The sequence below is a fragment of the Mytilus trossulus genome, chromosome 1 (genome assembly GCF_036588685.1).
Source record: "Mytilus trossulus isolate FHL-02 chromosome 1, PNRI_Mtr1.1.1.hap1, whole genome shotgun sequence".
Classification (NCBI taxonomy): Eukaryota; Metazoa; Mollusca; class Bivalvia; order Mytilida; family Mytilidae; genus Mytilus; species Mytilus trossulus.
This window is the reverse complement of record NC_086373.1, coordinates 49,896,670-49,919,855: the sequence shown is the minus strand read 5'-3', so window position 1 is coordinate 49,919,855 and position 23,186 is coordinate 49,896,670. Positions and strand designations below refer to the sequence as shown.

At 32.7% G+C, this 23,186-nt stretch overlaps 1 protein-coding gene across 7 annotated transcripts in view; it reads left to right on the top strand.

Annotated features, from left to right (window-relative positions):
- LOC134726436 (plexin-A1-like) overlaps nt 1-23,186 on the top strand; it is a 201,346-nt gene that overhangs the window by 43,918 nt on the left and 134,242 nt on the right. For all 7 annotated transcript variants that reach the window (XM_063590864.1, XM_063590856.1, XM_063590885.1 and 4 more), the window contains 3 exons: nt 7,277-7,386; nt 18,904-19,009; nt 20,236-20,392. In XM_063590864.1, the coding sequence (XP_063446934.1) occupies nt 7,277-7,386; nt 18,904-19,009; nt 20,236-20,392 (373 nt within the window). The remainder of the gene's footprint in view (nt 1-7,276; nt 7,387-18,903; nt 19,010-20,235; nt 20,393-23,186) is intronic.

Genomic DNA, 23,186 nt, shown 5'->3' with positions numbered 1-23,186 from the left:
CCTGAAATTTTCAGCCGAATTTGGTAACTGGTTTTTCAGGTATAATGCCCCTGATATTTGTAATATTGAAGAATTGTTTAACTGTACATGTCTGCCTGGCATGGTTCAATATGTTCAATAAGGCATTGTTTACCAGGTGAGCGATTCAGGCTCTTGAGAGTCCTTGTTTATTCATTATAATTATAATAGACATGATGAAAAGTTCGAAGAATTATGAGTTATCTGACTAGTGAATCAGATAACGCAGTACAATCGGAAATATGGAGAAAAAAATAAAAAAACAATATGCATTGCCCAGCGTAGATCAGCATATCCCTTTAATTCAGCAGTACACCCTGTTCGGTATTTTCATATCTATTCTGTTCTGATTGATATACTAGTATACGTATAACTTGATAAATAGTTAATATTGTTACGATCCTTCATATAAAATAGGCACCCACGTAAACACTGATATTACTATATAAAAAACTATCTTTTTGGCAAGACAAAAACCATCAGTCTTTTTTTTTTCTTAAACCTTCATCCTAGCCACACAAACACATACATACAGTTCTGTTCTGTTCATACCATCGTATTTCTTTATATCATCTACTGTTAAATCCCTACCTGCTTAGGAATATGAACCAAAAAAAACAAATTTACAATAAATACAACAGGGAACTAGGTCCTGTAAATGGTGTTGTCCAGGACGACGGTCTGGATTTTGAAAATGCCATGCATTGGAAATCAGGGATTATTGGATAGGGGCAGAAATTTTGCCTTTCAGTAGACCAACTACGAACTCCCCAAAGAGTGGCATTCTCTCTACAACTAGGTATCTGATTTAATGTCCCCGTTCTGACCTGACGTGTCTGCGTATTTATACATCCTGCACAGCTAAACGGACAACCAACATTGTCGGTGAAGGCAAAGTGGAAAGCTACTTGAAAACTAACAACAACTAATTAAAGTAAAACACACATGTGTCTAAGTTGAGGTTCACTCAAGTTTTTGTTAATAGAAGTGAAATGATCTGAACCAACTAAAGTTCTAGTTTATAGATTCTACTGTGGATTCATTAATATCCGTTGTATACTAATTTTCGTGGATTTAGTGGGTACAGGGAAAACACGAATTTAAATGTTCAACAAATTACAAATTTTCTTAAGGAATGTATGTAGACTTTGCAATAACCATGAATTTCAATATCCACGTAGATGCAATTTTTTCACTATCCAAGAAAATTGGTACCCACGAAATAAAAGAATCCACAGAGTCAGTATATAAGGTAAAATCATATAATAACATTCTTTTCTATCCAATATTCCATTCACTAAGAACGAGAGACTAGTGTACACATGACATTCGATAATCAAAGAGTTCATCTACAGATAACGTTGTTTATCATTTTTTTTAATAAAAAAAAATATTTGTGAAAAATTATGTGTAGGCACGTGCCTATATATAGTGCCTAACAGCAGCTACGCCCCTGCAAACACTAAAATAGTGGTGTCTTTTATTTAAACTTTGGTTTTAATATTCAAGATTGTCATGGAGGAGACACTAATATAAATCAGTGCCAACCTTTCATAGATTTTATTTATTTATTTAGCTTTTAATATCAAAACTACATATTGGCCAACATACTTGAGGCCAACCTTAAAAATATGTTTGTTTGCAGTTTTCCGACTGTACCTTCAGACTGAAGGGTCGGTAGGTAGGAAAAATATTTTATTTTATCAGCCAAAATACAGTTTAAACAAGCAGTTACACTAAACCAAGTTTCTTGTGAAGAAAAAAAAACATTTTAAAACAACAAATACTGGACATGCTGAAAACAACATCAAAAAAAGAGGGACGAAAGACACCAAAGGGACAGTCAAACTCGTAAATCTAAAACAAACTGACAACGCCATGGCTAAAAATGAAAAAGACAAACAGAAAAACAATAGTACACATGACACAACATAGAAAACTAAAGAATAAACAACACGAACCCCAAATGAACAGGCATTTTCAGATAAAAAACTTTTTAACCAAAACTGAAACTTTAAAATAGTGTTATTATCCAATTTATGACATAAAATATGGTATAATTATCAAAAACTGGAACACTTATAAACAAGGAATGTCATTATGACTAGAACTGTTTTAAAGAAATATATTCAGACATGTATGCTTCTTGACTAGAATGTTTTCATGAGTAGAGTATTTTCATCAGAAAAATGTATATATTATAGATTTATAAGACAATTATTAAAGAGTGTATTTTTAATAATAAAACAAAAAACATTGAATCTTCCTCAATTGAAAAAAAGGCAACTTGAAAAAAAAGTACTAAGACATCCGACTGTTTTCATATTTCTAACAATATTTGATTAAATGTGATAAGGTTATATTTTTGCCAGGCTTTAAAGAAAACCAAAGAAATCTAAAGTTTGGGGTGAAATCCATAGCACCCCATTAAAAGTAAATGGTCTGTACTGAAATGTTTTTAATGCATAAAAAAAATTGGCAGCATAGCTCCTAAGGACATGTTTTAATTGAATTCACACAGGCCACACAGTGGATATATTTAATATTGTAAGAAAGAGAATAATTGCAATGAGTGGGGCAGCCCCCTTTATCCTAAAGGAGCATACTCATTGCAATCGAAGATACTTTAATATAGAGAGAGTATATTTATTTTTCAAGCTAACCATTCATTTTCTCTACATCTTTGTGTAGTAAGGGTTGCTTCTTATTGATTTGGCATGATCTATATCCATTAACATTTCAAATGAGCCCTTCCTCCGTACAGGCTTGTTTACAGATATCCATGAAGATTTAAGTCACGGAGGAGTGGTTTCATCTTTGTCGTCTTCACAACGATTTGTAGAAAATAAGCCATACTTCAAGCTGCTGTCGAATTATTTAACCACTGAAATTGGTTCCATAAAGTCGGTATCGGGATCGTTCGCCCTGATTACATGTTCGCCCTAGGTTCGTTCGCACTGAGTTTGTTCGCCCTGGTGTTCCGTTCGCCCTGAGTTCGTTCGCCCTAATCTCATTAATGATATGTATATGTTACATTAATGAAAGAAATGCATGTTTATATTAAAATTTATGTTTATCTATTAAAAGCTGAATACAGAATATTAATTAAATAAAATTCGTGGCTGCATGGTTACACTTTATTTTATAATTACTTTTAATTATTGTTGATTGAATTTTAATTGCTGATTAGTCATGTTAGGTATAAATCGAAATCTTTGATATCACTGATTGTTATATGAATTGTCTTTGAGGGATTAATAATGAAAATAACATTTTATTCAAATAAAATAGTCAGCTTGGGTGGGTAAAAACACTGGTGTACAAATTGAAAGGGAAATTATTTTCGCAGCTTGACTTCTTTGATCTCAGTGTGTTTTGACAATCCTTGGTTTTGACAAATTTGTTAATAAAGTTAAACATATAAATAACTTAGTCTTTAGTTTTTTTTACATGTCAAATACTTTGTAGTCTTTGAATCCACAGAACCTTATCCTGGTAGCAGAAAGACAACATAATAACTTAGTATTCAGTTGTTATACATAACAGCAACACGTGATACATCATAAATAAATATTCTGTAAATTTAAACAGACTTCAACATATGCCATTACATACAAATAGTTTAGTCTTCAGTTGTTTTACATTTAAAAATACAATGTAGTGCTGAAATTTCGAGACACTTATTTCCCAGAAGCAGCAAAACGTAATACTTACTTACTTACTTAGTCCTTGTTATGCCTTTTGGCACATAGGGCAAGGACAAGTTGCCGCCACTCCTCTCTGTTTTCTGCTTTTTTCTCAATAGTTCCCCAGGTGTAACCTCTCTCTTTCATCTCTGTTTCTATTGTTCTACGCCATGTTGTTTTTGGTCGTCCTCTCTTCCTTTTTCCCTCTGGTGTCCATCTTAATGCAACTTTGGTCATATCTCCTTGTGGTTTTCTTAGGACATGACCAAGCCATTTCCATCTTTTCTGTAGCAGAGTGGTTTCAATATCTTGGCTTTTTGTTTTCTTATGAAGATTATCATTAGTTATTTTGTTTGGCCAGTATATCTTCATGATTCTTCGTAGGCAGGTGTTATGAAAGCTGGATAACCTGTTAATGTCTTTTTCGGTCATTCTCCAGCATTCAGCTCCATAAAGTAAAACTGATGTTACACAGCTGTTATAGATTTTCAGTTTGGTCTTTTTTCTGATTGATGGTGTTTTCCAGATGTTTCTTAGTCTGTGAAAGGCTGATCTTGCCTTGCCAATTCTAGTTTTGATGTCTTGTTCAGCTCCACCTTCTGATGTAACAACACTACCTAGGTAAGTGAAGGACTGTACCAATTCCAGTTGTTCTCCATTTACTTGGATGTCTGGTGTATTAGGCATGTTTACTGTCATTAATTTTGTTCTCTTAGAGTTGATTTTCAAACCAATCATTCTGGCATTCTGTTCTAATCTCTCCGTTTTTTCTCTCATTTGATTTTCAGTATGGGATACTAATGCTAGATCATCTGCATAGTCTATATCCTCTAGGTTTGAAGTGAGTGTCCACCTTATTCCGTTGTTGGTATTTGACATTGTTGATTTCATCACCCAGTCGACTGCAATGATAAACAAGAGAGATGACATCACTCATCCTTGCCTCACTCCAGATTTTACCAAAAAACTAGTGTCTGGGTCAGAGTCTACAGTGCATTTAAAGTTGTCGTAGAAGCCTCTGATGAGTTGTATTATTTTTTCAGAAATTCCATAGCTTTTTAAGATGGTCCATAATCCCTGTCTGTGTAAACTGTCAAAAGCCTTTTCAAAATCTACAAAGTTGATGATTATTTTTCTTTGCCATTCTGCACATTGTTCGAGGATGTTTCTAAGGACAAATATGTGGTCTGTACAGCTTCGTCCTGGTCTAAAACCTGCCTGTTCTTGTTGTAGTGTTCTGTCTATAGCTGTTTTAATTCTTGAAATTAAGATTTTGCTAAATATTTTACTAGGAATAGAGAGAAGAGTGATACCTCTCCAGTTATTGCAATTAGTAAGATCACCTTTCTTTGGTATCCTTATGATGTCACCTTCAGACCAGTTGTCTGGTATGATGTTGTTCTCCCAAATTTCGTTAAAAACTGGGTAAAGGATATCTGATGTTTGCTTAGCATCAGCTTTAAAGAGTTCAGCATTTAATTGGTCAATGCCTGGTGCCTTTCCATTCCTTAAACTTTTTAGTGCTCTCTGGATTTCTAGTTTAGTTGGTGCATAAAGATCTATATCTAATTCTAATGGTGTTTCTGTGATATCGATGCTAACTGTATTTTCTGGTTCTTTTCTATTGAGAACTTCTTGAAAATGTTCATTCTGAGTATTCCTTCCTCAAATTATCTTTTATTCTTTCTGAATAAGTCTGACAGAGTTTGTTGTTTATTTCTTTTCTTTCATCAATCAATTTCCATGCAGCTAGCTATAGACAACACAATACATCGTAAATATTCGGCGAAATTGTCAAGAACTTATATAACCTAGTAGCAGCTAGCTGTATACAACACAATACATCGTAAATATTCTGCGAAATTGTAGACTGACATCAACATATTCAATTTAAATACACACAACACAACACTGTAATAAAAATTAAAAATCAGGGCGAACATACTCAGGGCGAACAGGAATCAGGACGAACGGTCTCAGGGCGAAACAGAACTAGGGCGAATTAAGTAACTAGGGCGAACCGAAATCAGGGTGGACGGACCCGGATTCGAGTGCAGACAGCATTAGGTTGGTCCCCTCCGTAAAACATTCAGTATGCCTTCGGAATATACAAATATTATTGTCAAGAAATTCAATAACGGCCGGGAAACAGACTAAGACAGCATATGACAGATTTTAAATACATGTTTTTAGGTTGTTTTCTGTCAATTTCATTAAAATGTAGATAAAACAATATTGTTTTTTAAGCTCTGACGGCAAATTTAAGTAATTTTAATTTAATCAATTTCATTGAAAGTAATCAAACCCAAATATTCAGTCTGTGGTTAAAAGTTTTTGAAATATTAATACTTTCTAAAACTATCCTGGTTTTTTACCAAACTTGGACAGAAGCTTGTTAATGATCATAAGATAGTATCCAGAAGTAAATTTTGTAAAAATAAAATTCCTGTTTTCCGTATTTTACTTGTAAATGGACTTAGTTTTTGCTGGAAGGAAACAATTAATACATTCAATCTGTGGTTCAAGTTTTAAAAATTTTAATAACTTTCTTAAACTATCCTGAATTTGTACTGTACTTGGACAGAAGCTTGTTTATGATCAAAAGCTGCAGTTTTTAGGAAACATATTACATTACAAGACGGATTTAATTTCCGTACAATAACTTTAGTTTTAGTGAATGGATCTTTACAAATTTTTACCAGAAGGTTCAATACCACTAAAGGAAGGTTTAGATGGATTTTGGGGGTTCTGGTTCCAATAGTTTTTGAAAAAGGGGGCCCTAAATAAGCATTTTTTTAGTTTTCAAACAATAACTTGTGTGTAAGTGTAGGAATCTCTCTGAAATTATTCCTCAAGTTTCCATACCATAGAGGGATAGTTAGTATTGATTTTGGGGGTTATGGTCTCAATAGTTTAGGAGTTAGGGGCCAAAAAGGGGTCCCAAAATAAGCATTTTTGTAGTTTTCAAACAATAACTTTTGTTCAATTGTATGAATCTCTCTGAAATTATACCACAAGTTTTCATACCATCAAAGGATAGTTAGTATTGATTTATGGCTCAAAATATTTTGGAATTATGCCAAAAAAAGGGGAAAACTAGGTTTTTCTGGTCAATGGACTATTAAGACAGTTTAAAAGCAGTGTAAGGAGGGTAATTCATAAACATTTAACATACAATATTGGGTATGTTCAGATTTACCTCCCTTGTACTACTTGTTAATTATGTATAAAGAAATATCAGGTTATGGACAAATTGAAAAAAAAGGGGTGGAAGTAGTATTCAATGTTCTTTTTTCAAATTTCTCAAATTTCAAATTTTTGAAAAGTTTGAAGAAGAAATCTTTAATTGATTTGTAAGATCTTGACATTTGTTTTGTGTAAGAAAGCCGTATTATGTCAAAGCATAATTGTAATTTTAAGATTGATATGCTACATGTTAATTTTAAGTTTACATACTTATTAGTGGAGTAGTGACTACTTACACTCAATCCTGATTTTTTTTCTTGAAAAATGGAAACCTACATTTACCTTAAGCTCTTTCACTAAAACAGACATACATATTTTCATTGTAGGTGGTAAATGTTGCTGACAAAAATGAGCCTTGTCCAATAGAAGCAGCTAATTGTGAAGAATGTATGAAATCGAATAATCCAGCTTGTGGATGGAACATCGATACTAAAGAGTAAGGATTTTTAGTTCACCAGGCCTAAAAGTCCAAGTGAGCTTTTCTAAACTGGCATCCGTCAACAGTTGTTGTGGTTTGTCTTTGGCTGTTATCTTTTACAAAAATCTTCTCCTCTGAAACTGCTGGGCAAAATATAACAAAAACTTGGCCACAATTATCAATAGGGTATTTATCTTAAGGTCAAGGAACAGTAACTGGGCTATGTCGCAGATTTTGCTAAAAATTTGCATACAACCTTGGCTCATTGAACTACAACTGAAAATCGAAAAAAATAATACATTAATCGTTTTTATTATCTAAAAAATTGCAGATTGATTTCTTTTAATATGGGTGAATATTTGTATAAAAAGCAGTGGTCAAAGTTAAGTTTTTTTAGTTTTGGTCTATTTTTCTAAAACTTTATGCATTAGGTCAACTATATTTGGTATATGGAAATATTTTATGATCTATATGTCGGTTAAGCAGGTTTCATTTGACCTTGGCCTCATTTTCACAGTCCTTTGCTAAGTTTTAAGTGTTTGTGTTTTGGTCTGTTTTTCATTATTTATAAGCAATAAGTCAACTATATTTGTAATATTGAAGAACTGTGAGCTGTACATGTCTGCCTGGCATGGTTCCTCTGACCTTGACATCATTTTCATGGTTCATTGATCAATGTTTCATTTTCGTGGTTAATGTGACAGTTTTAATAAAGCTTTATATTTAGGTCTATCAAGATAGTATCAAGGATTAGTAAAGAAGGCGAGACATTTCAGTGTGTGCACTCTTGTTCATACTTTTAGTTCTTGATTACAAAAAATATGACCAGAAAAACCTTAAATGATCGTCGAATCAACCAAAAATTTTGAAGTTGCACATAGGAAGTAGAGCACATTAGCAATCCTTATGTAGTTTATTATCCCCTGAGATTTTGGGTAAGATATTAAAGAACAAATGTATGAAATATTTAATCGCCAAAAATCTCTAGAGACAAGTTGTTTTAGATTTCCCAAATGGCAAAACTCTTAGGAATATTGTTTGTCGTCAATACATAATCAACTACGTCAGTAGTCTATTAAAATAAGTTCCACTTACAGTTCATGCTGTTGGCGGAATTTTTACATCTTTTCAATTTGGAGGTAGAGTTTCAAATTAGCCGTGACCCCTCACTTTTGCAGTCGGACTTCGAATTGGTTACTAGCTATGCCCGACATGCCCAACTTGAGAGGGAATATAAAAAATAACTTTTAAACTTTTTACCAAAATCTTCTTATTTTCATCATTATTATTCATGACTGCGATGTTCATTTTGTTCAACCGCTAGCTTTATTTAGAAAAATCGCCGAGAAATAATGTTTAGTTTCAAGTAAAATCATATCTGATGAAAACAATATTGAAAACAAAATTGCTGATGTGAGAAAAAAATTACAATATCCTATCCGATTCTGGAAGCAGATAAGGGCAAGTCAACTAAAAAAAACCAGACAGTTGACAAAATATATCTATGCATGGTAAATAAATATAAACACTAGAATTTGAAAACCAAAATATATATATATAAAAGAAAGAAAAAGCAGAAAATATTTTGTACAGAAACTCAAAATTACTTTTTGACAAATTTTAATGTCAGAATCCAATACAATGTGACAGCTGGGAACAGTATATCTAACAATATATATAGTCCTGGTGACAGTATAAATTTTCTTTATCAGTCATAAATGTTGGTAATGCATGTTAGATGCTTTTAAAGTGTAAAAATATTACTGCAACTGCAATGGGTATTTTTTCTCAATTTTGATGGATCAGTTAAAATAGCTGGAAGTTTCTTACTTTATTTTCACAAATAGTGCAACTAGATTATATGATACCTGAATGTAATCAAATCATATGATATATAGGTAGAGTCCTTTGGGCCACTCTACCCCCTCCTGTTTGATATCTTTGAAACGGATGAGATCCCCACCCCTCAACCAAATTCATTCATGTACGGGACTATGACTAATCAAATGAAATATAGGGGAAGTCCCTAGGGTCACCCGACAACCTCCTGTGTCAAAACTTGGAAACAGTGGAGCTCCCCACCCCTAAACCATATTTATTCATGTATGGGGTAATATAACTAATCAAATAAAATACAGGGGAATCAAATAAAATACAGGGGAGTCCCTGTGGTCACCCCACCCCTCCTGTTTGAGAACTTGGAAACCATTGAGATCCCCACCATGAAATTAAACCATATATATTCATGTATGGGACAAAGAACTTATCAAATGAAATAAAGAGAGTCCTTAGGGTCACCCTACCCCATCCTGTTTGATAACTTGGAAACAGATGAGATCCCCACCCTCAACCATATTTATTCATGTATGGGACAATATAAAAAATCAAATGAAATATAGGGGTAGTCCCTAGGGTCACCCACCCCCTCTTGTGTGTGTTTTGAGAACTTGTAAAAGATTGAGATACCAACTACTAAACCATATCTATTCCTGCTTGTCATTTTAAAAAGATTGAATGACATACAAGGTCAACCTCATAGGTGTCACATATGCATATCACTTTGGTAGACCTAACCAATATGTAATAGACTTTGCCCAATGTTAGGCGACTATGGGAATGAATAATTATGGGAGCTTTGTTTGGGAGACTTTGTAACAGCATTAAGTTACAATTATTTCTTGTTAGCTCACTTTTCCTAAAAGGAAATGTGAGCTTTTCTCATCACTTGGCCTCCGTCGTCGTCGTAGTCGTCGTCGTTGTCGTCATGGTCGTCGTCGTTGTTCGTCTTTAACAATTTTTCACACATCTTCTCCTCTGAAACTACTGAATGGATTTGGATGAAACTTAGCATGATTGTTCCTTAGATTATCCTGCACAAAGTTTGTTCTTCGATTTTTGATCCGTCAGAAAACATGGCCACCGTTACTTAAAATAAAACATAGGGGTCAAATGCAGTTTTAGGCTTATATCTCAAAAACAAAAGCATTTAGAGCAAATCTGACACGGGGTTAAAATGTTCATTAGGTCAAGATCTATCAGCCCTGAAATTTTCAGATGAATCAAACAACCCATTGTTGGGTTGCTGCCATTTAAAATTGGAAATTTTAAGGAAATTTTGCAGTTTTTGGTCATTATCTTGAATATTATTATAGATAAAGATAAACTGTAAACAGCAAAAATGATCAGAAAAGTAAGATCTACAAATAAGTTAGTATGACCGAAATTGTCAATTGACCCCTTAAGGGGTTATTGTTCTTTAATGACAATTTTTCACAATTTGTTCAACTTAACTTTAAAAAATCTTCTCCTCTCAACTTACTCAACCAAATTCAACAAAACTTCAACTGAATGATCGGTAGGGTGTATAAAACAAAGTTTGTGTTTTATTTTCTATTTCGTCAAAAAACATGGCCGTCATGGCTAAAAATAGAACACAGGGTAAAATGCAGATTTTGGCTTATATCTCAAAAACTCCAGCATTTAGAGCAAATATTTTAGACAAGAAGTTAAAGTATTTATTAGGTAAAAAACTTAGGGTATAAACTGTTTTTTCAGGTATAATGCCCCTGAATTGATGATTTTAAATTTTTTTTTGCAGTTTTTGGTAATTATCTTGAATATTATTATAGGTACAGATAAACTGTTGATAGCAAAAATGTTAAGCAAAGTAAGATTTACAAATAAGTCAATATGACCAAAATTGTCAATTGACCCCTTAAGGAATTATTGCCCTTTAAAGACTTTTTTCACAATTTGTTCATCATGTTGACTTATTTTTAAAAATCTTCTCCTTTGAAACTGCTGTATCAATTTCAGCCAAACTTAGGCTAAATGAGTTTCAGAGTATCTTGTATAATTTTTTTTAATTTATTTCCTTGTATGTCAAGAAACATAGCTCCTATGGCTAAAATAGAACATAGGAGAACATTATTTTATTTTTTGCTTTTGAATAAAATAGGACGATCCAAAGAACATTTAAATAAATTGAAAAGCCAAAATAATCATTGATGAGAGATTTAACCAAAAAAATTAAGATGAGCGATTCAGGCTCTTGAGAGCCTCTTGTTTATTATAAAATTTTAGTGATGGAAAAAAATGAATTGGTTCAAAGAATTAACCTTAATTATATTTTGAATTATTTGTGGTCCTATAAAACTTTTAATTTTAACATGGCTCATTTTACAGAAAACATATCTTTCAAGGCCAAAAATGTTGACCAACTGTTTTACAATTACCTGTCATTTTATTCCAAACTTAGACATCATGGACTTGTGGTGAAGGTGGGAGTCATTTACATTTACTATGGACAGGTCAGTCAGACCTCACCATTGATCCTTGAAGTTTGTGTCTCATAGAACACAAACTCAGTTTTCTTTCCAGGGAAGCATTGAGTCCATTCACACTTTTACAAGCTTGTACTAAAGTCAACTTGAATAACTAACAGTCAACTAATATGAACGTTAACTATCAACTAGAAGAACTGCAATCATTGCGAACTTGTACCACTGCAGACTTATGACCATGAAAAAAAATATACTTGATATATGCTTTGCTTTTGAAAAACTTGATAGAATATGAATTATTTGCCTTAATGATTAATTCATTAAATGAACATAGATGTAAAATTATATATGAATGTTTATTGTTTGTTCTTTTAAATCTTAAAAAAAATAGAAGCAACATTGCTACAGTTTTCACAATAATGTTTGCCTTGGTTTTTGGTTAACTGCCTATGGCACTTACAGTGCTTTGATTGGTTTCTATCTCTGAAACTATGGAATTTACAGCAAATCTGATGGGTGACAAAATGTTTATAAGATTTAAATTTATCCGCCCTGAAATTTTCAGACGAATCCCACAACCCGTTGTTGGGTTGCTGCCCCTGAGTTATTAGCTTTTTAGAAATTTTGCAATTCTTTGTTATTATCTTAAATATCAGTATAGTATCTAATAATATCAAATACCTAATACTACTAATTATGTTTAACCTTATTTTTCATGATTTCCTATGTATCAGCAAATACTGGTGAGCGACACAAGTTCTTGAGATCCTCTAGTCTATTTACCTCAAAGCTATCAAAAGACTTCTTGTAGGATTTGCCCTTTAATAGATGATGAATTTTACCTTTTTTTTAAAACTTTGCCTATAGCTATTATCTCAGGAAATTATAATAATAGACAGAAACATTTAATAGCAAAATTGACCAGCAAGACCAGATCTACAAAGAAGTTTGAACTTGGTGTCTACTAAAAGTGGAAAGTTGAAACCTTTTGGCTGGACATTTAGGATAAAAATAAAAGATAGATCATTATACATAGTGTTAAATTAACAATTTCTAATGGTCAGACATAGGCATCATTTGTGTTTTATAGACAGTGTTACAATTTCATTTCAAAGTACCTCAACATCTCTGTTTGTCAAATCTAAAGTATGTGGAACTATACTTGTACAAATGGCGGGGCAGAGGGGGAATTGTCCATATATCTAGTTTTGTGTTTTGCCTAATATATTAAAAAATATAGATAGAAACTTAAATAAGCAAACATGATCAGTAAGACAAGCTCTACAGATAAGTTTCATAGCTGAAATCATCAGTCGACCCCTTATTGGAGTTAAAGCAGAATGTTTTGCATTTTTGCCTAATATCTGAAAAACTATAAGAAAGACAGAAGCTTTAAGAAGCAATAATTATCAGCAAGACAAGGTTGCTGGAATCATCTTACAACCCCTAAAAAAACCTACAAATTAGTCAATTAGTCAAGTGGTAAGTTAAAGATTCTATATTGGAATGATTGCCCTTAAATGACAATTTTATACCCTTTTTTGGAATGTTTGGCAAAAATTACAGAAGATAAAGAGAAAAAGTAAATAGAAAAAAGATCAACAAAAAAGAGATTTTAGTCACACATTTGATTCTTACTAGTCCACAATGTTGGTAAGAGTCCATTGTTGAATATACACAGGCTCTTTAACCACTAGTTTTTATCATTATTATACCCCACGCAACAAGTTGCAGAGGGTATAATGTTTTTGACCCGTCCGTTCGTCTGTCAGTCCGTCCGTCAGTCCGTCCATCAGTTCGTCCGTCCGTCTGTCCTGTTTCTTGTCATCGCAACTCCTTTCAAACCACACAACAGAATTTCACGAAACCTTTTCAGATAATAAGGACATACTATCTAGTTGTGCATATCGACAGGAAATTGCGATTCAATTTTTTTTCTAGGAGTTACGCCCCTTTGAACTTATTTGCTTCAATGTACTTCTGCAACAGTTTGTCATCTCAACTCCTCTGAAACCACACAACAGAATTTCATGAAATTTTGTAGATAATAAGGACATACTATTTAGATGTGCATATTGGCAGGAAATTAATTTTTCTTATACAATTTTTTTTTCTTACACTTATTTAATTTCTCCAATGACAATGTGGGGACGTGGGGTATGTGAGTGTGCTTACTAAGGTTCTTTAATTTAATTTACATTTGTTACAAATACTAACAATATGCACACTTTTGTTCTGAATTGTTTGGTTATATAATGAAATATGAATATTTTATTTAAAAATATAGATATCTTTCTAGTTTAAAATATGCAAGAAGACAAAAAAGAGATTGCAGTCCATATTTCAATGATCACGTATCATTTTCTGTGACCAAAAAAAACCAAAACATTTGTAGACTTTAGATTTGATTAGAAGGTGTTAACATTCATGAGAGACAAAAATCACATTTTGAATTGCTCATTGGGTCTTGTTAGAAAAAATTACATAGATTATATAATTATAGACACTGTATTGGATGTCTGTATATGTTAATACTGTGTTATGTACAAGGAATTAATTTCTATACCCCTGCTTTAAAAAAAAGAGGTATACTGTTTAATACTTCTGTCTGTCCATCCAGCCTTCTGTCAGTCCCTCCATCCGACCATCCAATGAATATTTTTTGTCGCATTTTTCTCAGAAACTACAATACAAGAATTTCTGAAAATTGGTTTCAGGGTTTATATAAGTTTACTTTACGTGTGATGAGTTTTCAGATTCATCACTCGACAAGTTCCTGTTTACCAATGACATGTATGATCTTAAACATGATAGCCAAGTTGAAAATTTTTGTCATATTTTTCTCAGGAACAACAGTACAAGGACTTCTGAAATTTAGTTTCAGGGTTTATATAAGTCTACTTTACCATGTGATGAGTTTTCAGATTCATCACTAGACAATTTCCTGTTAAATGAACACTTGACTTGTGTGATTTTACACATGATAGTCGAGTTGAAAATTTTCTTGACATTTTTAGCTCACCTGGCTCAAAAGGCCAAGTGAGGTTTTCTCATCACTTGGCGTCCGTCGTCTGTCATCTTCCGGCATCCTGTGTCCACTGTCTGTTAACTTTTACAAAAATCTTCTCCTCTGAAACTACTGGGCCAAATTTAACCAAACATGGCCAAATTCATTATTAGTGTATGTAATTTAAAAATTGTGTCTGGTGACCTGGTGACCTGGCCAACCAACCAAGATGGCGACCATGGCTAAAAATAGAACATAGGGGTAAAATGCAGTTTTTAGCTTATAACTCAAAAACCAAAGCATTTGAGCAAATATGACATGCGGTAAAATTGTTAATTAGGTCTAGATCTATCTGCCCTGAAATTTTCAGATGAATCGGACAACCGGTTGTTAGGTTGCTGCCCCCTAATTGGTATTTTTAAGGAAATTTTGCTGTTTTTGGTTATTATCATGAATATTATTACAGATAGAGATAAACTGTAAATAGCAAAAATGTTCAACAAAGTAAGATTTACAAATAAGTCAACATGATCGAAATGTTTAGTTGACCCCTTTAGGAGTTATTGCCCTGTATAGTAATTTTTTAACCATTTTTCGTAAATCTTAGTTATCTTTTACAAAAATCTTCTCCTTTGAAACTACTGGGTCAAATTGAACCAAACTTGGCCACAATTATCATTGGGGTATCTTGTTTAAAAATTGTGTCCTGTGACCCGGCCAACTTACCAAGATGGCAATTATGGCTAAAAATAGAACATAGGGGTAAAATCAGTTTTTGGCTTCCAAAAACCAAAGCATTTAGAGCAAATCTGACAGGGGGTAAAATTGTTTATCAGGTCAAGATCTATCTGCCCTGAAATTTTCAGATGAATCAGACAACCCGTTGTTGGGTTGCTGCCCCTGAATTGGTACTATTAAGGAAATATTTCTGTGTTTGGTTATTATCATGAATATTATTATAGAGATAAACTCTAAACGGTAATAATGTCCAGCAAAGTCAAACCTAAATAAGTGATTTAGTCATCATGACCATAAAGGACAATTGACCCCTTAAGGAGTTATTGCCCTTTATAGTCAATTTTTAACAATCTAAAATTTGTAAATTTTTACTAACATTATATTAACTGTAATTACTGGGCCAAGTTCATTATAGAGCTTATTGCAAGCAGCAAGAATGTTCAGTAAAGTAAGATCTACAAACATATCACCATCATAAAACACACAATTTTGTTATGAATCCATCTGTATCCTTTTTTAAGTATTCACATAGACCAAGGTGAGCGACTAAGGCTCTATAGAGCCTCTAGTTCTCAGGAACTACAATACAAGGATTTCTGAAATTTGGTTTCAAGCTTTATATAAGTCAGCTATACTGTGTGATGTGTGTTCAGATTCATCACTCGACAACTTTCTGTTTACCAAACACCTGTATGATTTTAAACATGATAGCCAAGTTGAAAATTTTCATCACATTTTTAGCTCACCTGGCCTAAAAGGCCAAGTGATCTTTTCTCATCACTTAGCGTCTGTCGTCCGTCGTCTGTTGTCGTCCTTCGTCCTTTGTCTTTAACTTTTACAAAAATCTTCTTCTCTAAACTACTGGGCCAAATTAAACCAAACTTGGCCACAATCATCATTGATGTATCTAGTTTAAAAATTGTGTTTTGTGATCGGGCCAACCAACCAAGATGGCCGCCATGGCTAAAAATAGAACATAGGTGTAAAATACAGTTTTTGGCTTATAACTCAAAAACCAAAGCATTTAGAGCAAATCTGACGTAGGGTAAAATTGCTTATCAGGTCAAGATCTATCTGCCCGGAAATTTTCAGATGAATCAGACAATCCATTGTTGGGTTGCTGCCCCTAAATTGGTAATTTTAAAGTCATATGAAACGAGTGAGTGGTGAAAAATAATGTTTGTCCATTTCTTGAACCAATTCATATATACATCATAAACTTCTGTGCAGGATTTTATCATTATTTTCGCAAATATATCAAATAACCATCAATTTTTTTTCTCTCTGTTTGTTATGATTTAACAAATATGGCTGCTCATTAAATGCCGTGTTTTGAAGCCGAGTTTTACCGATTGTCATCTTATAGTAAACAAATCACAAAAAGCATGGGTGTTGAGCACGTGTTAAACATGTATAATCAGATACTTTTTTATTTCAATGACAGATCCATGCGCATTGTGGTCATCAGATTTTTACGATTAGGGTTACGCTCGGGTCACTATGCATATGGAAAATATGTCAGCGAATTGCTTCCTGGAAGCAAGCAATTAAAAATAAGTAAACTTCTTCTAAATGTGGACAAATTAAGGAATTTTCATCAGAAAAAAGTATATGTTCATAAGTTGTATAATGAACACTATCCATATATTTTTTTTAATTTGAGGTTTCTTATGATTTAAGGAAATTTTACTGTTTTTGGTTATTATCTTGAATATTAGGAGTAATTGCCCTTTATAGTCAATTTTTTTTACCATTTTTCGTAAATCTCCATGATCTTTTACAAAATTCTTCTCCTCTGAAACTACTGGGCTAAATTTTACAAAACATAGCCAGAATTATTGTTAGGCTATCTAGTTTAAAAATTGTGTTTTGTGACCGGGCAAACCAACCAAGATGGCCTCAACAGCTAAAAATAGAACATAGGGGTAAAATGCAGTTTTTAGCTTATAACTCAAAAACCAAAGCATTTAGAGCAAATCTGACAAGGGGTAAAATTGTTCATTTGGTCAAGATCTATCTGCTCTGAAATTTTTAGATGAATCAGACAACTTGATGTTAGGTTGCTGTCCCTAAATTGGTAATTTTAAGAAAATTTTACTGTTTTTGGTTATTAAATTGAAAGTTATTATAGATGGAGATAAACTGTAAACAGCAATAATGTTCAGCAAAGTAAGATTTACAAATAAGTCAACATGACCAAAATGGTCAGTTGACCCCTTTAGGAGTTATTGCCCTTTATAGTCAATTTTTAACCATTTTTCGTAAATCTTAGTTAACTTTTACAAAAATCTTCTCCTCTGAAACTACTTGGCCAAATTTTACCAAACATAGCCAGAATTATTATTAGGCTATCTAGTTTAAAAATTGTGTTTTGTGACCGGGGAAACCAACCAAGTTGGCTGCAATGGCTAAAAATAGAACATAGGGGTAAAATGCAGTGTTTATCTTATAAGTTATAACTCAAAAACCAAAGCATTTAGAGGATATCTGACAATGGGGTAAAATTGTTCATCTGGTCAAGATCTATCTGCCCTGAAATTTTTAGATGAATCGGACAACTTGTTGTTAGGTTGCTGCCCCTCAATTGGTAATTTTAAGGAAATTTTGCTGTTTTTGGTTATTATCTTGAATATTATTATAGATATAGATAAACTGTAAACAGCAATAATGTACAGCAATTTAAGACTCAAAAATAAGTCAAAATGAACAAAATGGTTAATTGACCCCCTAAGAAGTTATTGTCCTTTATAATCAATTTTTAATAATTTTCATAAAATTTGTAAATTTTTACTAACATTTTCCACTGAAACTACACGGACAAGTTCATTATAGATAGAGATAATTGTAAGCAGCAAGAATGTTCAGTAAAGTAAGATGTACAAACACATCACAATCACCTAAACACAATTTTGTCATGAATCCATCTGCTTCCACATAGACCAAGGTGAGCGACACAGGCTCTTTAGAGCCTTTAGTTCTTAGGAACTACAATACAAGGATTTCTAAAATTTGGTTTCAGGATTTATGTAAGTCAGCTATAACGTGTGATGTGTTTTCAGTATGATCACTTGACAACTTCCTATTTACCGATCACTTGCATATTTTTTCACTATTAATATTAATCCACTTGTGACTGGGTTATCATCATTGAGTAGTAGCTTGCAGTTTCACTTGCTGGTTTTATTATCAATACAAAAAGTTAATAAAAAAAATTTGGTTGAGAGTTTTTCTTATTGGCAAACATACAATATCTTAAATCTTTTTTTTTCTCTTCAAATTACGAGATTAAAAGTGAAAGAAAAAAACAAAAACATTACCATCTCAAGCATCATGATGAGTCAGTGGTGTCGTGTGTAAATTGATCCTGACACTTCATTTTTTTTGTGTCAAAAGAAACTAGAAAAGACTGACACAACTCTCCTTTACCCACCTATAAATTCTTAGTTGTTGGCTCCAAAATCTTATATACTCAGCTAAAAAAACCTTCTATTGATCTTTTAATTTCAGATGCAAGCCAAATCCAGACAACACTGTATGGTGGTTACCATCAATAGGAAAACAGTGTCTTGAACTGAAAGTCGGGAAACAGTTCATTACTGAGGATGATAGTTCAGTTAGTTTTTGTTATTTTAAGCATCTAATATCAATCATTTTAATGTTAATTGCTCATGCTTTGGGATCATCTCTTTTAGTGTCTACAAATTTGCATTGTCTTTACCCTTTCCCTTTTCAATAATTTTTTTCAGAAATAAGGCAAGGATTTTTTTAATTTGTTGGTTTACTGATCTCCCAACCCTATTTTTCAGATTTTCAGCAAAGTATAAAATTGACATTGCATGCTTTTTCTTTCCTATTGACCTTAAGAAGTACATTTGACTTAAATTATAATAAATAAATTTTGTGTATTTACTGTCTTCTGATTGGTTAAAATTATTACTTTTATTTTCAATGTTGTCAATTTTAATGGCGACACGCCCACTCTGACGTTGTGTATTCATACGCCAACATGTGTGTACGTTGTTATTGTCAAGATAAATAATATAAAAAGTTCTTTCAGCCTTATTTTTGATAGAAATTTATTTATAATGAATGGCAATAATTTATTTTGATTTCATTGAACCATAAAACTAATTTTTGACTCTTTACATTTTACATAATCCGCTTCGCGGATTATTCAATGTGAAGAGTCAAAAATTAGTTTTATGGCTCAATAAATTCAAAATAAATAAAAGCAATTCATTAAATAAAAAATATCTGCCAAGCAGCATTTTTTTATTACACATTGTGTTCTAAAAATTTTAATCCATGATAAGTGTTCATGTTCTAAAAATAGACAATAAAAATTTGTTTGCACAAAAAATTTGGGGAAGGAATGCTTTTTTGTTGAAAACCATTACATTACGTTTGTTTTCCTTTTTTGTCATCCATAAGATTTTTCTTATGTAAATTCCTAATAATTGCTGAATTGATCAAGGACAAATATAAGAAAGGTATGTTATTTATCATGACAGTACTGGAGCACTGACTACTGAGCTGTTGATACCCTTGAGACAAGCAGGCAAGGATATTGACCCAGAGCTTTGGTGTGTCTGAAGCACTCTATCTCCTTGATCCACCCTCATCAGCTATGAACAGCCTAACCAAAAAATTTTAAAGCTTAGAATGAACCTGGGTATGACAACGTAAAATATCAGTCAAAGTATTTGAAAAATACCCACTTTGGTATGAACATATGAAAAGATTTATGTATGGAATTGCATATGTTTTATAAATGATTTGAAGAACCTCTAAAAAAATCAGTTTAGTCATGTGTCATATTATAAATGTTTTTTTCTTCAGAATTCCCTGACAGTTATAGATGTTGAATTAAAGTTTGAACCACCAATAAATTTATATGATATTTACTGTAAATATGTGGTAGAAAACAATATTACCATTGTTGGACCCATTAGACCTACACATGGTGTTTTAAAATGTCAGCTATCAGTAACAAAAGGTAAAAGTTATTTTCTTAATTTTAACATTTTTTTTTTTTAAAGTGTACATTGTATATCAAATGTGTATAAATTACAGATTGTACTATTGTATACTGTAGTAAGTCTGTCTATCTGTCCATTCATCCGTCCATCCAAATGTCCCTTTGTTCGGTCGTTTGTTCATTCGACCGTCTGTTCTGCTTCAGGTGAACATTTTTGGTCAAGATAGTTTTTGATGAGTTTGAAGTCCAATCAACTTGAATATTACTTAGTGCACATATTCCCTGTGATATGATCTTTCTTATTTTAATGCCAAATTAGAATTTTGACTTCAATTTCAAAATCCACTGAACATAGAAAATGAAAGTGAAAGTGGGGCATCCATGTACTATGGACACATTCTTGTTATATACCTATATGGAGTTTTTTTTCTTTCAGAACGATAGGTCATTCTTTTTCAGAATCAACCTGGACGTTTCAATGAAATATGCTCCAAGGCATATAATAATGACCTGTGAGATGTCATTAGTTTTCTTGATAAAAATGCAATCTATAATTTACTTCACAATCATATTCTTCTGATAGTGTTTTGTTGCCAATTTGGGAATTTTGTTTTTAAAGTTCTTTTCTCTTCACTTGGTGTTTGTCGTCCGTCGTCGTCATTAACTTTTACAAAAATCTTCTCTAAAACTACTGGGCAAAATTTAACCAAACTTGGCCACAATCAACATTAGGGTATCTAGTTAAAAAAATGTGTCCGCTGACCCGGCCAATCAACCAAGGTAGCTGCCATGGCTAAAAATAGAACATAGTGGTAAAAACTCTGAAACCAAAGCATTTAGAGCAAATCTAACAGGGGTAAATTGTTAATCAGGGCAAGATCTATCTGCCCTGAATTTTCAGATGAATTGGACAACTGGTTGTTGGGTTGCTGCCCCATTTTAAGGAAATTTTGCCTTTTTTTAGCTCACCTGGCCCGAAGGGCCAAGTGAGCTTATGCTATCACTTGGCATCCGTCATCGTCCGTCGTTCATCGTCTGTCGTCGTAGACTATTTCAAGAATCTTCTCCTCTGAAACTACTGGGCCAAATACTTCCAAACTTTAACTGAATGTTCCTTAGGGTATCTAGTTTGTAAATTGTATCCGAAGTTTTGATCTATCAACAAACATGGTCGCCATTGCTAAAAATAGAACATAGGGGTCAAACGCAGTTTTTGGCTTATAACTCAAAAACCAAAGCATTTAGAGCAAATCTGACAGGGGGTAAAATTGTTTATCAGGTCAAGATCTATCTGCCCTGAAATTTTCAGATGAATCAGACAATCCTTTGTTGGGTTGCTGCCCCTGAATTGGTAATTTTAAGGAAATTTTGCTGTTTTTGGTTATTATCTTGAATATTATTAAAGATAGAGATAAACTGTGAGCAGCAATAATGTTCAGCAAAGTAAGATTTACAAATAAGTCATCATGACGGAAATGGTCAGTTGACCCCTTTAGGAGTTATTGCCCTTTATAGCCAATTTTTAACAATTTTTCGTAAATCTTAGTAATCTTTTACAAAAAAAATCTCTGAAACTACTGGGCCTAATACTTCCAAACTTTAACTGAATGTTCCTTATGGTATTTAGTTTGTAAATTGTATCCGAAGTTTTGATCTATCAACAAACATGGTCGCCATTGCTAAAAATAGAACATAGGGGTCAAATGCAGTTTTTGGCTTAGAACCAAAAAACCATGGCATTTAGAGCAAATCTGACATGGGTAATATTGTTTATCAGGTTAAGATCTACCTGCCCTGAAATTTTCAGATGAATCAGACAACCCGTTGTTGGGTTGCTGCCCCTGAATTGGTATTTTTTTTAGGAAATTTTGCTGTTTTTGGTTATTATTTTGAATATTAATATAGATAGAGATAAAGTGTTAACAGCAATAATGTTCAGCAAAGTAAGATTTACAAATAAGTCAACATAACGGAAATGGTCAGTTGACCCCTTTAGGAGTTATTGCTCTTTATAGTAAATTTTTAACCATTTTTCGTAAATCTTAGTAATCTTTTACAAAAATCTTCTCCTCTGAAACTACTGGGCCAAATACTTCCAAACTTTAACTGAATGTTCCTTAGGGTATCTAGTTTGTAAATTGTATCCAAAGTTTTGATCTATCAACAAACATGGTCGCCATTGCTAAAAAATAGAACATAGGGGTCAAATGCAGTTTTTGGCTTATAACTCAAAAACCAAAGCATTTAGAGCAAATCTGACATGGATAATATTGTTTATCAGGTCAAGATCTATCTGCCCTGAAATTTTCAGATGAATCAGACAACTTGTTGTTAGGATGCTGCCCCTTAATTGATAATTTTAAGGAAATTTTGCTGTTTTTGTTTATTATCTTGAATATTATTATAGATAGAGATAGACTGTAAACAGCAATAATGTTCAGCAAAGTAAGATCTACAAATAAGTCAATTTGACCAAAATTGTCAATTGACTCCTTAAGGAGTTATTGCCCTTTAAAGACTTTTTTCACAATTTGTTCATCATGTTGACTTACTTTAAAAAATCTTCTCCTTTGAAACTGCTGAATCAATTTCAGCCAAACTTAGGCTAAATGAATTTCAGAGTATCTAGTATAAATTTTATATTTTATTTCCTTGTATGTCAAGAAACATAGCTCCTATGGCTAAAATAGAACATAGGAGAAAATGATTATTTTTTTTGGCTTTTGAAGAAAATAGGACGATCCAAAGAACATTTAAAGGGAAATTCCGCGATTTTTTACTTGTCATTTAATTATGTTCATCTTAACATAAA